General features: G+C 38.2%; 2 protein-coding genes across 2 annotated transcripts; both read left to right on the top strand.

Moving 5' to 3' along the window:
- Positions 1-3773: 3773 nt before the first annotated feature.
- On the top strand, positions 3774-8618 carry csrp1b (cysteine and glycine-rich protein 1b). Its single transcript, XM_054616852.1, has 6 exons — positions 3774-3881; positions 4803-4912; positions 5385-5553; positions 5849-5978; positions 6109-6202; positions 7037-8618. The coding sequence occupies exons 2-6, from the start codon at positions 4804-4806 to the stop codon at positions 7111-7113; spliced, it is 579 nt and encodes a 192-aa protein (XP_054472827.1). The 5' UTR covers positions 3774-3881; position 4803; the 3' UTR covers positions 7114-8618.
- Positions 8619-10767: 2149 nt separating this feature from the next.
- Positions 10768-16220, top strand: LOC129106368 (troponin I, slow skeletal muscle-like). The gene is made up of 7 exons (XM_054617756.1): positions 10768-10834; positions 13025-13161; positions 14494-14535; positions 14623-14754; positions 14844-14933; positions 15190-15366; positions 16125-16220. The coding sequence occupies exons 1-7, from the start codon at positions 10768-10770 to the stop codon at positions 16218-16220; spliced, it is 741 nt and encodes a 246-aa protein (XP_054473731.1).
- The last annotated feature ends 787 nt before the right edge of the window (positions 16221-17007 follow it).

Raw genomic sequence — 17007 nt, 5'->3', positions numbered from 1 at the left:
ACCATTACCAGGGGAGGAGTCCTGGCTTCAAGTCAGGTCAAATGAACCAAAAAAAAAAGAAGAAGACTGAGCTGAATTCCTGTATGAGGCTCCAATAAGCACTCAGCACTCCTCCGTACTGATGGATGGATCACAGCCCAGCCTCGGCTCTGCCTCTTATCCTCTCCTCTTCCTCTGGATTAAATCCACTGAGTCTCTGTCACTCTTCTCCTCCTCTTCCCCTCTTTTTCCCCCTCTCTGTCATGAGCCTAATCACATGTGCACATGCACATGCACAACTAGCCAAGGCGGATGTCCAAAGAGCAGAAACAGAGGGCTAGTGTTGGCCATATGCAGGCTATAAATAGGCTTCTTGAGTTCATCATTGTCTCTTCCTATGAGGGTGAAGAGCCCAAAGGGCTCGGCGAGAGGGAGGAGGGCAGACCGAGCAGCATCACTCTCTTCTGGCTCTTACTTCCTTTCTCGTATCGACCTTAGTCTCCATATCAGTTTCACCTTTCCTCAGTCTCCTCTTATAGGAGATATCTCAGCCGGGCTGGAAGCGCTAACATCCATTTTCCCTTTTTTTTTTTCTTTTCTGGATGACGAAACGCAATAAGGAATAAATGCTGAAAAGATAAAACAGGATGGCTTCATAGTTACACTGACCGTCCATCCATCTCTGATAATGTAGAGGGGTCACATGTGTGCTGTGCTCTAATAAATAAAGCGTGAGAGACAGTTAACCTCCCCCACCTGCACAATTGTTGAATGTCACAGTGGAAAAGATTACCGGTAAAATGCCACCAACGCTCTCCATGTATGAACTGTTTTCATTGTGGCCTGCACGTATAAAGACACAGAAATACTGTTGTAGTGGCAAAATTACTCTATTTATTACTTTAGTGTAATAAAAAAAGACAAAAAAATGCTGATTTTTCTTATTTTCTGAAGGATACATTTTTCCTTTACAGTCTCATTTTAATAGAAAAAAAACTCCCAATTCTTGTATTGAATAAATCATTTTGTATCATCCAAAGAATACAGTTGAAAACCGGTTGAGACAATTTGTAAACAAAGAATTTACCTTCTTACATAATTATTACAATGCAATCGGATTATTTTGTCTACCTCACTCTACAAATAAAATCTCCCACACAAGAGGTTTCCTTCCTAAAACACAACACATGTTTTTATAAAAGTCTTTAGACATGAGGGACATTTTACTAAAATGTATTTTCCTTTATGTTCTTGAACGCAACTGTGCCCACACAAGAAAATATTCTCCTACTTTAGGTTTACACCAATTAGAGCTGCAAGGATTAATCGATTAGTTAGGTCCTCTTTTAAATTACCATTTTGTTTATACATAAATGGGTTTGAGTTAATAAAAAGTCAAAGTCTCTGATTCCAGCTTCTGAAATGTGAATATTTGCTGGTTTCTTTATTCCTCTACGACGGTAAACTGAATATCTATGAGTTGAGGAAAAAACAAGACGTTTGAGGACGTCATCTTGGGCTTTGGGACAAACTGATTTTCACCACCTTTTGACATTTTATTGACCAAATAACTAATTGATTTATTAAGAAAATAATGAACATAATGAACATTGCGATGAGCGTCACAGATTCTGTTTTGACAAAAGAAATCATAAATAAATCATAGAAAACCTCACTCGTCCAGGGATGTCCATGCAAAATGTCCCAGTTAAAGATGCATTGTAGTTATATTATGATATGGTTCAATATATATCCAAAGAAAACACACTCCTAATTTTCTAGTATACGAATGATGATTCACTAGCTGAGATTTCATTTGTCCATATTTGATAGCTGATCAAAGCTACAGCAGGACAGACACATGATATATATGTGTCAAGTTAACATTACTAGAGATAGAAACGTCTGATTGACTTATTGCCCCCCCGAGTCACACGGCAACTCATCCAGAATGTCTCTGGAGACGGTGAGTAATCCTCTGAGCTCTCAGCAGAAACACCTTGTAAGGCCTTCTTTATTATATTGGACAGATTTATGGGACGTCCGCTGTTGATAACACTGCTGCTCATCGTGCTTTCTATTTTATTAATGTTTGTCAGAGACACAAATGCATCCGCAGGGACTACACATGTCCAACACACAATAACAAACAGTATTTCATACACATACTACTCTACAGACAAATCCACTGCAGGAGCTGACAGGAGAAAATGCCAGATGTGGTTAAGAGCAAGAAACTCAAACAAATACAGTTATTATCAGGAAATAAAAGGTTGATTGCCTTCTGGCTCAAGAAAACATTACTTCATGTTTATGTATTCTCACGTTATGTTACTCCATTTGAATCCAGTGCAGCCATATTGTACTTTCATTTGTAAGTATTATTTGAGGTTGTTCACATCCATATTTGGTGAATAGTGTCAGACCTGCAGCCTGCATTTTTCTTCTTTATAGTCCCTAATTTTAAGACAATTCAGCAGGAAAAGTATACCAAACTGACGTACAAGGCAACCAAGTTGGTATTTGGTTGCAAACGGAGGAATGCTCTCGACTTGCCAAATCAGTCATCTGACCTCAATCCCTCCAGTCATGTGTTTCACGTGCTGAATACCAGACAGATGGGGAAAAAATGAATGAATGATGTCAGAGTTGGATGAGAATTATCCGTGTGTTCATCACTAAAGAAGGCCACAGCTTTCACATACAAACCTCTATTAGATCCGAAAATGTAAGTTTGAACAAATAAAATAATGACGTTTTTTGTGATAATTAATTCCATTACAACCCATATAGGGTATTTTTTAAGAACAGCCTCTGCTGAACCAGAAGGCAGAACTACTTCCATCAGTCTGTTGCACTTATAGACAGTGAATCTTCAATTCAAACATATATATTCAAATATATATCTACGTTTTGACACAACTTTGAATTTTGAATTCAAAGTGACAGAAGCTTTGATTGTATATGGACTTGCATAAATAATGTATGTACCTTTGTACAGTTTGGGGACAATGTATAAAAAGAAGTACATGTAATATAAATGTAGACAGCCTCAAAATACAGCTGAAACTTTGCGACGATACAAAGCTGGTTGAAAAAAAATGCAATGTTGGTGGTATGTGCAAATGAACGATGTAATCTTCTCTCCGGGTTACCGGCGCCACAAGCTCCCCACTCACGCGCCACTCATTTGCAAGAGAGGTTGTGCCAGGTGATGCAAAACGCTCCATTTAGCACACAATTGGGTAAACGGGGAGCTCCATACTTGTTTTGCAATAACCCTAAATTACCTCCCTGAACACCTATAAACTACACAATGCATTGTGATTTATAAAACTAACTTAGTTTGCAATCTGAGCTTTAAGAGCAAATAATAACAACGTTTTAAAAAGTCAGTGTTCAACAGAGAGAAATCTGGATTAATCAAATGTACATCTATTGACGTTTTGCTACTTTACTTTTGGGTACTGAAGTCCTCCAAACAGTTACCTCTTCTTTCCATTTGAGTTTGCTAAAGTGCAGAATTACCCTGAACATCAACAGGGTGAGCTCCTTTATTAAAAAAAGTTGCCATTCATCTGTTTCTTCTAACATTTAATTCTGTTTTCTGGCAGGAAGTTCTGTGAAGTTTCTCATAGATGGAGTTGTCGACTTTCTTTCCCCTTCAGACTCCCACCCTCCCTATTCATCAAAAAATACTCTCACCATCTTTCTCCTCCTCTTCTTCCCCACATCTCTCTCCCTCTCTCCCGTCTGTGTCCCGACTCCTCCCTCAGTTCAGCCTGGTGTCCTCTCAGCCTCCCTCTGCCTCTCCTCATCCGACCAGTGTCTCTCCTCCACTCAGTCATCTCTTAAACCATTAAACAACCACAGAGGACGATCAGCCTTTCACCTCGCTACAGGTAGGTTTGTTTAACTTATGAGCATACAGAAAACATAGTTAAATATCTCAACATGTAAACTGTAGGACAAGTTGTTTTTTGACTACGATGAAATTTGTTAAAATAAAGTATAAAATAGAATAAAAGCAGGAAATGTATAAATGTCAGAATTGAGATGTAGAGAAAGTTATTTTTAATTTAATCTCTATAAAGTGTTGCTAGTTTGAATACATCCCTAACTTTACATTTTCTCTTATTGTTTTTGATTTAAAAAAAAACATTTCATGCTTCAAACATCAGGAAAAGCATCAGATTAGAAACAACCTCTAAAACTGTGCCACTACAGAAAAAACTTTATAGTGTTCATATAGTCCTAACTACACTAAAACTATTCCCAAACTGTGTTGTCATTTATTATTTTCTAGAGGATCGTTTGAGTGGCTTTACTCGGATCATGTGTGTGGCAGCGTGTTGGGTCTTCTGAGGTCATGACCATTAAACGGACGCCTAATTACAAAATAAAATGCAGGGAATTTCCTGTTTTTCCAGAGCGATGTGGTTGATTGCTGACTTTCTGTGCGGATGACAACCCTCATTACATCAACAAAAAAATACATTTCTTTTTTTTTTTTTCTTCTCAGAGCTGAAACTGGTGTGGTGATAACACAGTTTGGTGCTATCTGAGCAAAGCTAGCAGGGATACTTTGCATTTTACAGTCAGAGATAAACAGTCCTTCAGTCCACTGAAACAAGATGAGTGAAAGAAAGAGCAGCCTGTAGCAAACTGTTACCTCTCCTTTTATAGCTATTGTTGTATTTAGCCTTAAGTGTTGCAGATGGCCTCCGTCTGCTGAGCAACACTGTTCTGTTCTCCAGAAGAGACATTATACATACAGTGAATGAAAAAAAATGTACACAACAGGCTCTCCTGCATGCTTACAGAATGCCTTTCGGAGGAGGAAACAAGTGCGGCTGCTGCCAGAAAACCGTCTACTTCGCCGAGGAAGTGCAGTGTGAGGGGAAGAGCTGGCATAAAACCTGTTTTCTGTGCAGTAAGTATTAAATAAGTTCTCGGGTAATCTGCTTTATACGACTGCAGCAGACTCCCGGCGCGTAAACGACTCGGAAATCACAATGAAGTGCCAGGGTGGAATGCAGAGTATTTGGCACCCGGGTTAAGAAAGTGAGCATCTGCAGGTTTTCTGCTCAGACATCTCAGTCCTTATTTGGATCCAGTGGAAACATGTGACAAAGGTTTGGAGTTCCTTATTTGGCAGAGGAAGGTGCTCATACTCCTCCTCCAGCACAGGCGAGGGGTTTACCCGAGGCAGCTACGCACAACATGTGGGCTTCTTTAAAATGTCACGCATAGTTTGAGGTGATGTCACGGCTAAACGTCTGTGAAGAAAAAATGTGTTTAAAAGAGTTTACTGAACATGCTTGTGAGAGTAAAGACAGATAATTATTAAGTATATCTGTATTTCTAATGTGTTTGTGTTTCCCCCTTTTTTTCTTTGTTTTAAGTGGTCTGTAAGAAGAACTTAGACAGCACCACAGTGGCCGTCCATGTGGATGAGATCTACTGCAAATCGTGCTATGGCAAGAAATACGGGCCAAAAGGCTACGGCTTCGGAGGTGGAGCCGGCACTCTGAGTATGGACACAGGAGAGGGACTGGGAATAAAGCCTGAAGTGTGAGCAAAACAGCACTTTCTCCTGTTATTTTAACTTTTGAGATCAGTATAAAGATATATACTATTCATCCAGATGACAGAATAACAAAGTGCATTCCAGAACTTCTTGTAGAAGATAAGTGTGCACAAACAAACTTCTATACATGCTGAATCAACAGTTTCATGTGTGGGATGAAAAATAAAAACAATCCACATATGTGTGTTAGTAGCTCTGAATAGATTCAATGAAGTTGTTCGTCCAGTTGTTCAGTTTTCTCCTTTTACTGTGTTCTTTAAAGCTGTTTTTTCTTGACAGACAAGCTCCTTTTCGCCCTACAAACAACCCCAACGCCTCAAAGTTCGCCCAGAAACCAGGAGGCTCAGATGTGTGTCCCCGATGCGAGAAAACAGTGTACGCAGCCGAGAAGATTGTCGGAGGAGGCAATGTAAGAAAGATATACGTATATTCTGTTATCTAAGTTTATAAGCTGTACTTTAACTTAAGAATAAAAGTGGAAGATTTGTCAGTTCTCTGTATATTTTTGAGTTTAAACCAACCCTCTGCTCTCTCATCAGTCCTGGCATAAAGGCTGCTTTCGATGCGCCAAGTGTGGAAAAGGACTCGAGTCCACGACGGTCGCTGATAGAGACGGGGAGATCTTCTGTAAAGGTGTGTGAATTGACGAATTTCATTAGTTAATAGGCAGAAATTTTAAATATGAGGATTTGCTGATTACCTTTGTTTTATGCGACAGTAAAATTGAACATTTGGGGATAAAAAAAAAAGCAATTTGAGGCTGTCATCTTTGGCTTAAGGAAATTGAAATGCAACTTTTCCACTATTTTCTGATATCTTAAAAGCCCGAACTATAGATCAACAGGGTTCCAACTCTCTCAGCTCATCTTCCAGGACATGTTCAGTGATGATATAGCCGGTGTCACAGACAGAGATGGCGCCATAAGCTGCATAGCAAATACATAATTGAGGAAACAATCTGCTGAATCATCGATGAAAATAATTGTTGCTTGCACATCTCACATCAAAACTACACAAAAACAGCCGCCACTAATGATAAATTATGAAGATTCTTCATAAAAGAAATGCCAACAGCAAAAATGATTACATGAATGAATCGATACCACATTAGAGTACATTACATTACATTACATTACAGTCATTTAGCAGACGCTACATGCAGTAGTTTTAGACAAGATACTTTGGATGTCACTGGTTGAGTTAAACCTCCACCGGGCACCTCTGGTTGAACTTCAACCTGCAGCGCAGAAGAAGCAGTAGCTCTAAATGACTTAAGACAGAGGCCCAATGGGTCAACAACCCCTCTGACCTTTTGCCATTTAGTTTATTTTTATTCATATTTGATTATCACCACACCTAAAACACTTTAGATTCTGTGACCACTCAAACTGAGGTTTAATAAACCATTAGATTGTCTGCCAATGTTTTATGCACGGCCTTTCTCAGTCTATGTAATTTCATTCACAGGCTGCTACGCAAAGAACTTCGGCCCCAAAGGGTTCGGCTTCGGTCAGGGTGCAGGAGCTCTGGCTCATTCCCAGTGAAGCCTGAAGCCTCGGCCCACCTGGGACCGACATCGCTCTGATAGCAGCGCTTCCAGGATCCTTCAGTCGATATATCCAGCCTATTTTACTCTGCCCGTTCACTCCAGCTAAAGGCAAAGAGGAATGAAAGACGCTCACAATGCACAGCTTTTTGTACGAGTTCACAAGAGTAGATTTTGCTTTTTGTGTTGCATTTTATTCTGGATTATGAGGTCCTAGTTTTTGACTGCTTGAAAAACAAGATATCATGCTAAATATTTTAAAACACACTAAATTCTAATGCTGTGTTTGGATGTGCACGTTGTATGTGATTTAAAAAGAAAACAAATTAAACTGGTTGCAATACGAAAGAGACACTTCCACTGTAATAACAGAATGAAGTTTGGCAAATGTCCTGACTCACCAAAAGAACAGTCCTGCAAAATGTAACAATCTAACTCTACCTAAAAAAGTATATAAAAGATGATACACTGTAATAACAGAATGAAGTTTGGCAAATGTTGAGTTTGATTAACATCTGAATCAGTGTATGTGTGTGAGCAAGAACAAAATAAGATCAAGATGTTTCAAGACTGACAGCTGCAAAAAAAACAAGCTCCCATAATGCTTCAGGTACACTCAAGATAAAGCTCTCCTTTATGCCTTACTGTCTTTAGATGGGCTTTATTGCTAAGACATTAATTAAATATCAGGCAACCTAAAAACACAAACAAACAATGGATTTTTTCTTATTCCCTGTGATGCAAAGTTTGGCATGCACAAATGTCACTCTGGTTTGATGAAATCATCCTGTTTGTTTTTGTGGTGTTGGGTGTGCTTGTTATTCGTTCTGATCATCATCAAACAGAGCAAAATGCCAGTTTTTGTGGTGAACAATGGAGTCGTAGTGCTCAGGCCCGTCTCTGCCTGCTCCGAGGAGTTGGCACACTGACCAAAGCCCCAGGCAGCTGTTTGTTAGTGTGAGTCACTACAGGTCTGAAATCACTAGGGATCTGTTCCAGAGTGCTCATTTGTTTACATTTATAATAAGTGGAACAAAAAATGTATTTAATCTCCCTCTCTCTGACATTATAGGCATTTTAAAATTAGATTTATTTTTGCTTTAAATTTCCTGCAAAAATACCGGGACATGGTTTCCTTCAGTCCACCAGAGGCCATTTGTTAAAATTAGCTCCACCTTTACCAGCTGCAGCATTAAAGTGATGAACACCACAGGCTCCTTTGAGATGAGCCGAGTCTCGCCTGGAAAGTGGACGACATCAGACATCGGCAGCAGGAGGGGTTAGCTGCCGTCAAGTCAGACAGTTTCTAGCAGACTTCAAAGAATACACAGGAAGTCACAGTAATAGCTGCATGCTGTTAGATCCAATCTGTAAGATACTTGTAGTTTGCATTATATATATACGTGAAAATGTATCTGGCATTGTATTGATTCTTTCCTTTGTTCTTTTATGTCTGCCTCGTAAAACAATCTGGTGCTCGTTTTGACAAGATGTGTTTTTAGATTAAACCTTCATTGCACAACATGAGACCAATAGACTAATCTGGCCTTGAATATGACAATTTCACAGAAAGTTGCTGCCCATGTGTGCATGACGTCAGACCAAGTCTGGATCAAGTCGGACACAGATCTAACCAGCATGCATTGCGTGGCAATCGCTGGTGATCGTCTCTGCGCAGGACTGGCTCATCTCAAACAAGCCTAATATAATAATATAACCAATAACTATAATCCAATAATATGGGCCTACTGTAAATATATTATTTGAAATGGGCCATTCAGCATTATGAGTACTTTAAGTATAATGCCAATTGATGCCAATAGTCTTTTACTTTTAATTAACATTTTGAATGCAGGTCTTTCTACAATGTGCTTCAATAAAAAAATGTAATAATTAACACATTGGTTGTATAGATAGGAATCGTAATGACATGGCAACAAAACTCAGAGCATGACAAACAAACATTTTAAATTATTTAAGACTTGTATAACAATATAAGATAAGATAAGATAAGATAATCCTTTATTAGTCCCGCAGCGGGGAAATTTGCAGGTTTACAGCAGCGTAGAGTAAAGTGCACACAAGAGACATAGTAGAAGAAGACAAGATAAAAAATAAAAAATGAAAATAAAAAAATAAATTAAAAAAATACATCACAGCTTTTAAAAACTACTGTACTGTAAAAGGTACTATGTAATCCGTTGGCATCTGAATATATGAGTCAGTGTTCAGTTTCCCAGAGACAGTCCAGCAAACACACACAGCACTTTGTTAATCCTGCTGCCATATATACTGAGGAATTATAATCAGCTGCTATGAACTAACAGCCAGGATCTCAGTGTCATAAATCAAATCAGCATCAGGGACTTAAATGTCCTGACTCAGCGAGACCAAAAGAACAGTCCTGCAAAATGTAACAATCTAACTCTACCTAAAAAAGTATATAAAAGATGATACACTGTAATAACAGAATGAAGTTTGGCAAATGTTGAGTTTGATTAACATCTGAATCAGTGTGTGCGTGTGAGCAAGAACAAAATAAGATCAAGATGTTCCAAGACACTCAAGATAAAGCTCTCCTTTATGCCTTACATGTCAAATGGTGTACATACTGTCTTTAGATGGGCTTTATTGCTAAGACACTAAATAAATATCAGGCAACCTAAAAACACAAACAAACAATAGAATTTTTTCTTATTCCCTGTGATGGCCTGACTCAGCGAGTCAGTCCTGCAAAATGTAACAATCTAACTCTACCTACAAAAGTATATAAAAGATGATACAGTTACATCCTAGACGGGATTGTAAACAATGCAAATTGCCTCTCTATAAATATGAAAGTGTAATAAATAGGAGGTCTGGTGGCCCAGCAGGTCACAGTCACTGGGTCTCAAAGGGGATGACAGTCATCCCACTGAACTGCCTGCTGCTCCACTGTAAGCAGGAGATAATGCAGCAGCCGCACATATGTTTCCACATATGTGAAGCATGTGCTCAGTGTAAAGAGCAGCAGCATGAAAAGACAGAGTATGCACTTTACGCAGATAGGTTACAAATTAAAGGATCAACAATGCAGATGCTTCCACGCTTAGAGGTCACAGACTGGTTTCAGAAATATAAAAAATGATGTAAATCATAAGCTTTGGCCAACGACGTCAACACAGTTTGAAACCTATTGGTGATTTTGGATTTACAAGTTGGATTGGACTCTCCGCTACCATCATCATGACTAAAAATAAAGGAATATCATTTGGAAGTATGTACATCCCTCCAGTAAGAACCTATGCCAAGGTGCAGTGAAGTTGTTCTGCCTTCAGTAGCAGCGAGTAAAACACACTTTAAAAAAGTGTTCAACGGGGAAGTTCACATTTAAAGTTTTTAATGGATAAAAGTTATGAAACTGTGAAAATATGTATTAGTTAGCAGATTTAAAAGGTGATAAAAAAATAGTACAAAAGTGCTAACGCTAATTGATGATGTGCCAGTGTACTCTGCTTATCTCAGCGCCACAGGTATTTAAGTAGAAACGTAATGTTTTAGAAACCTACATCTTCTTCCAACCTCTCCAAATATCAGTATTACACAACGTTTAACCATGAATAGCTCCACAAAACCAGCCTTGAAATAAATAAAATATGACGATTGAGAAAGTATGGAGCAGAGCCGGTTAGTTGTCAGACCCTGGTCGGAGCTGGCCGATGCCAAACTACGATTGGCCAGTCAGTGTTGGAGGGCGGGGCTTAGTCAATTAAATCTCTAACACAAACACAAACCAGACACAAGTGATTTTATGGATTCATTCAAGGACTTGTTGTCCATGCATGAGTGAATTGAGCACTTAGACATGTGTTCACAGAGACACATTCATCTGTGTTTATATTGTGCACACACAAACTCTAAATACAAAGCGTGCACAAACATACAGTATGAGAGCCGAGACCCAGAATCAGAGAGTGGCAGCATCACATGGTGCTGCAATTTGTCTATGTTTAGTTGTTGGCCTCAGCTAAATGTATACTGGAAACTGCATTCCTGCCTTAAAACCTGGGCTTAGCATCGTCTGCAGCTATTACCCTAATCAGACCAGCGGGGCCCCGCAGTCTGAACGTCTCCAACATCACTGTCAGAAAGCCAAAGACAATCTCAGGTATCATCTACAGTAACAAGACAAGCTGCTTCAATATGGGGAAACAAAAGAAAAAAAAAAAAAGAGTCTAACTTCAACTTTCTGCATACACGGCAACTGTCTGTTAGGATGAACAAAGCTGGTGTACAAGAGTAGAGAAGATACGACCTAGAGATTTAAATGGTTCATACATGTGAAAGAGGAAAAACAGATTAACAACTGACTGAAAACTGCTGAATGAAAGGAATTTATCCCGTCCTGCTCCACACAAAAGTTCACAAACATTATTATGAAGCAGAGAGCATTGATCTATCAACACAACATGAGTATCACAACCACTGCTAACCTGAGACCACTCTCATGTGTGTGTGTGTGTGTGTGTGTGTGTGTGTGTGTGTGTGTGTGTGTGTGTGTGTGTGTGTGTGTTTCTATTTAAGTCTCTTTGTGATAAAGAGGAGGGACAAAGGGGAGCAGGAGATAAATATTCTGGTGCGCTCTTCTCCCCATCTCTTTGTGTCCATCTGCATCCACATCATCATCACAGAAAGGTAAGGCCGCGAACCTCTGCTACTCTTCATCAGGTAAACTCATGTGGTTTGATCTGAGAACTGAATTTACTTTGGAACGGATCAATTACATTACATATTTAACAATATTTTGGATCAAAGAATATGAAATAGTGAGTTATGAGTCTGAGTGTTTGACCAATCTTCCATTAAGGGCTGCAACAAAATTCATCGATGACTCGATTAATCATTTGTTCTACAGAATGTCATTGAATAGGAAATCATGTTCACAAACAGGTGTCCAGAATCCGTGGTGACATCTGAAATATATATATGTTGTCTTGTTTTGACTCATCGACAGTCAAAAAAAACAAAGATTCTAGTTCACTATCAGAAATCACTGAAAACCAGCAAATATTCACATTTCAGAGGCTGAAACCAGCCTTTTTTTCTGAAAAATAATTCTGTCAAGTAACTCATTGATTAATCAAAAAATTCACATTGCTGCAACTATAAAGAATCTCCTAATAACTTGTATTGGATTTAACAATCACATGATCACAAATCACTTGATTGTAGAACACTGAGTGGTCAATATGGATACATTCTTCTATTTGCAGTATATGTACTTTTATTTTGCAGTATTCCTATATAATATAATATAATAGTAAGATTTCAGGAAACTTAACTGTTCATGGATTAAAAAAAAAAAAAAAAAAGGTACTTCACACATTCATGCCAAAAAAGAAATCTAAATTAAGTATTATCAACAGCTAGTCTTCTTTATTGATTTGCAGCATGTCCTACAACAAACCTAGGGATATAAAAAGGGAAAGATACCGACCTATAATCGGTATATTCAAATCTAAAGTTTAGTGGATCGACAGAAAAAATAATCAACTTTTTTGATAATCATTCAATAAGTCATTTTTACAAGCAAAAAGCCAAACATTTCATTATTCCCGCATTTAAATTTTAAGGATATGATACTTTTCATTGTCTTATGTAAGAGCAAACTGAATATCTTTAGTTGAGGAAATGTTGGTGTGACCAAAAAAAAACAAAAAACTATTTAATACTAATGTAAGTAATTGGTACTCAAATGGTTGACACATTAATATAGTTTTAACGTATAAAGCACCCAAAGCTGTGTAGAGCTCATCCTTTTACCTCTTTTTAATATTTATTTATAAGTCAGTTGAGCATTCTTAAAAAAAGTTCAGCTGAGCGTGTTCTGAAAATTAAGGGTCCTTGTCTAAACTTGTTTCTTTATCCAGTGGGAAAGCAGGAAATGTTGTATACCTGGAATAGTTATAATATCGGGGCTTTGCATGCTTCCCCCGTCTGCCATCACTTTGCTTTCTGGCAGACTAATGTGCCATCAGCACGGCGACTGGATGATTATGTCCAGCAGGTCTTCCTACAAGCAAGACTTAACAATGCCTGATGAACAAAACATACCATCAACATAAACACAAAAAAAGAAAAGCAAATTTAGTAATTTAATGTATAATTCTAAATCATTGTTGAAGAATACTAAAAACCATTGACTAAAAACTAACATTAGACAACAGCTGTAAAAGATCAATGTTACTCTGCTGTATATTTCCATTCTTGTAACACTATACGGTCGACTGTGTGGAGGAATGCACCTATAGTGGAGCTAAAAGGGAAACCATAGTTAAGACCCACCGGGGCGCTCGACACCAAGTGGTCCCCACTGATGAGCACTTCAGAGGCAAAAAAAAGTGTTTTATTTTTGTCTTTCAGGGGGAATTGAAATAGCCAAGATGCCTGAGAAAGTGTAAGTGTATTGTGTTTCTGTTATTGTTTCCATTTCCAAATGAGAGTATCAGTTTCTACAGGATTTATATATAGAAACTAGGGCTGGGCGATACGGCCAAAATCTTCTATCCAGATATAGATCATTATATATATCTCGATAACGATATATGTCTCACGATATGTAGCATGTTTACTGGTAATTAAATAAAACAAATAGACAAAGTCTATGAAATAACCACATGGTAAAGCCTATTTTCATATTATCCTATGTGAATTAAATACTTGATAAAGGAAAAGTACTGAGACTAAAGGGCAATATGAACTTTATTGTTTAAAGCCAGATTATAGAGGAAAAAAACGAATAAATATTTCCAGATACGCACTTACTGTGTTTCCAAACTAATGTTCAGGAAAAAAGTATAGACACAGTAAACATAAATTACATAATAAAAAGTAATTACCACGTCTGTTCAGTGTTCACTCATACAATGGGTTTTACTTTTACATATTTCCAGATACGCACTTACTATGTTTCCATGCATGCACAAAACTACGGAGAAATTAGATTAAAAGAATAGTTTGATTTATACTGGGTTATTACAATAAGCAGAATTCTTAATAATTCTGATTAACTGAGAAATTCAAGATTTCATCATGATACGATTCCACAGAAAGATCTCTTAGGGCTTGGCAATGAATTATTGCCAAGCCCTAAGAGATCTTGGAATATGATATGCCAACTATTAAATTAGATCATTAAAAGTTTGTGCGGTCTTCAATTGAATGTTAACGATACATTTCTGTGTCGTCTCTTTATTTTCTTCCCACAGTCCGGAGGTAAGACTTCCCAAGACACTACTCGCCAAGGAATTTAGTAATTTAACAGGCGCACATATTAAGATTATGCTGGAATACTAAAATGTTGCAATACATTTAAAAAAATATATATATATTTTTGCAGAGAAAATCTAAAATCTCAGCCTCTCGGAAGCTGATGCTGAAGGTGAGTCCTCAGTCAGATTTGCACAGACTGCATCATTAACAGTTAAATTTACTTGGAGTGTGGTTTTTTTTTTTTTTTTTTTTTTAGAGCTTGATGGTCGCCAGGGCCAAGGAGGATCTGGAGCAGGAGATGGAAGAAAAAGAAGAAGAGAAGGCGAAGTACCTGGAAGAAAAATCTCCTTCCCTTCAGATCAGCTGCATGTGTTTAGACGAGCTACAGGTAGAATACACATTCACCACAGAGTTGTTCATATTTGCAAACTTAAAACTGATAAAGTCAACATCCATCTCCTCTTATTCCCTTTTTAGACTTTATGTGAAGAGCTTCATGCCATAATAGACGTGGTGGACGAGGAGCGGTATGACATTGAAGCCAAAGTGTTGCACAACAGCAGAGAGGTAACTGAACGCCAGTTAACAAAGAAATAACAGTGAGCAGCTTTAATGACTTCCCCGCCGACCACACAAAGATAAATAGAAGCATTTATCGGAGCAGCAACAGCAACACGCTGATGTAGTCTTAACAAGTAATTTATGTCCAAACACCAACACGGTTTAGTTTGAAAATCAGCCGATTCTGCAACGGGACGGTTGAATAACTGTTACTGTCAGTAGTAAACGACCTGATGGACTTCCTCTCATCTCTTCTCTGCAGATCAAAGACCTGAACATCAAGGTCTTGGACCTGCGGGGGAAGTTTAAGAGACCCAGCCTGAGGAGGGTGAGGGTCTCTGCTGATGCCATCCTGCGCTCCCTGCTGGGCTCCAAACACAAAGTCTCTCTGGATCTGAGAGCTAATCTCAAGTCAGTCAAGAAGGAGGACACAGAAAAGGTTGGTAGGATGAGAAAAATACAAACAAAGATATGGCTTTCAGGCAATAGAAAATTGCATAATCTTGATTTATTTAACAACACACAGCGTGTAGCTTTTGGCAGAGATGTTTCCCATGGTGATTATTTATGTTGCATATCAACCTTTGGCAGATTGTCAGTCTGTCAGAGTGTGAAACTGATTATTGACATTCCTCAGCTTGCCAAAACAAAATTAAAACCACCAGTGCAAAGGTCCAGATATCATCTATGACAGGGGTTCTTAACCTTTTTGACCTTGGGGCCTAACTTTTCAAGTACAAAGTGGCCCGGGGCCCATTCAAATATTAACACTGTATTGGTTTAACTAATTGATCTCACTCTTGGTTTGATTTGTATTCAATAACTAAATCAAATCCACTTACAGTTTAACAAGCAAAAACCTTGTCAAATAAACGACATGATGCAATGTGATCATCAAAAAAGACATTTATATATTTATTTATCATGTGTATGTAAACCTGCACATACAACAAGACGCCCAACAGGCTAACAATTCATGGAACAAATCAAGCTAATACAAGAACAAAAATAACTAATAATAATCTGTGTCATAGATTCTATGACACAGATTCCTCTATACAAAGAGTTTTGGTTTCATGAAGAGGCTCTGGATGAATAGAAATGTCATGAATGCAAATGTGCAGAACACCTTCAGGTCAAACACCACACTGGGACAAGATTTTACAAAAGTCTCTGTGTGTGTTTCTCTCTGTGCAGGAGAAGACGGCGGAGGTGAGTGACTGGAGGAAGAACGTGGAGGCCATGTCGGGCATGGAGGGCCGCAAGAAGATGTTTGACGCAGCAAACCAGTAGAAGAAACGGCTGTCTTTCCACTCACGTCAAATACCATCACTTTGTAAACCAAAGAGTGCAGCAGACAGCACAGAAGATAAATGCATAAACTCTGTTGCAATTCACTGGGTCACTGAGATTTTTTTTTTTTGGGGGGGGGGGGGGGGGGTTGTTATATTCAATACATTTTCACAAACTTTCTGTGCGTTTTGTTTCATTATCACTGAAATAGTCAGAAGTGCCATTAAGAAGAATTAGGAATCTGTAATTAAATGCAGAATAAAGGAGAAATAATAATAAAAAATAACACTTTTTTTGTCAATTATATATTCTTATATTTATTCCTCTTTATATTTTCAAACGTGGTTTCTTATTCTTTCACAGATTAATTATTTGTCATGGCACTCCTATGACTCATATACATACATACAGTCTCTCCTTGTGTGTCTATTTGGTTGTATTCCATACCTTGAATATTAAAAGAGAAACTTTGCATTCATATACATCAATCAGCTGATAAAACGTCACAGGGGACACATTCAAAATGTTGCTGAGTGAAGACTTTTCACCGGATACAAGTCATAACGGGCAACATCTGAGGGAATAATGCACAAAACAGCTAAAAAAATTAAAAAATGAATTATTAAAAATGGATTCACTATAACTACCAATGCAACAAGGTAGATGGACAGCAGAAACATGTGCATAAATGAGATTTGCTAGATAGCATGAGCAGTGTATACCTGCAGCCTGGAGAGGTGAAGCAGCTGTCATCTGGGAGAGGAATGCATCCTTTGGAGAGAGACTT

The sequence above is a fragment of the Anoplopoma fimbria genome, chromosome 17, assembly GCF_027596085.1.
Source record: "Anoplopoma fimbria isolate UVic2021 breed Golden Eagle Sablefish chromosome 17, Afim_UVic_2022, whole genome shotgun sequence".
NCBI lineage: Eukaryota > Metazoa > Chordata > Actinopteri > Perciformes > Anoplopomatidae > Anoplopoma > Anoplopoma fimbria.
The sequence above is the reverse complement of the archived record's forward strand: the minus strand, read 5'-3'. Positions and strand labels throughout refer to the sequence as shown.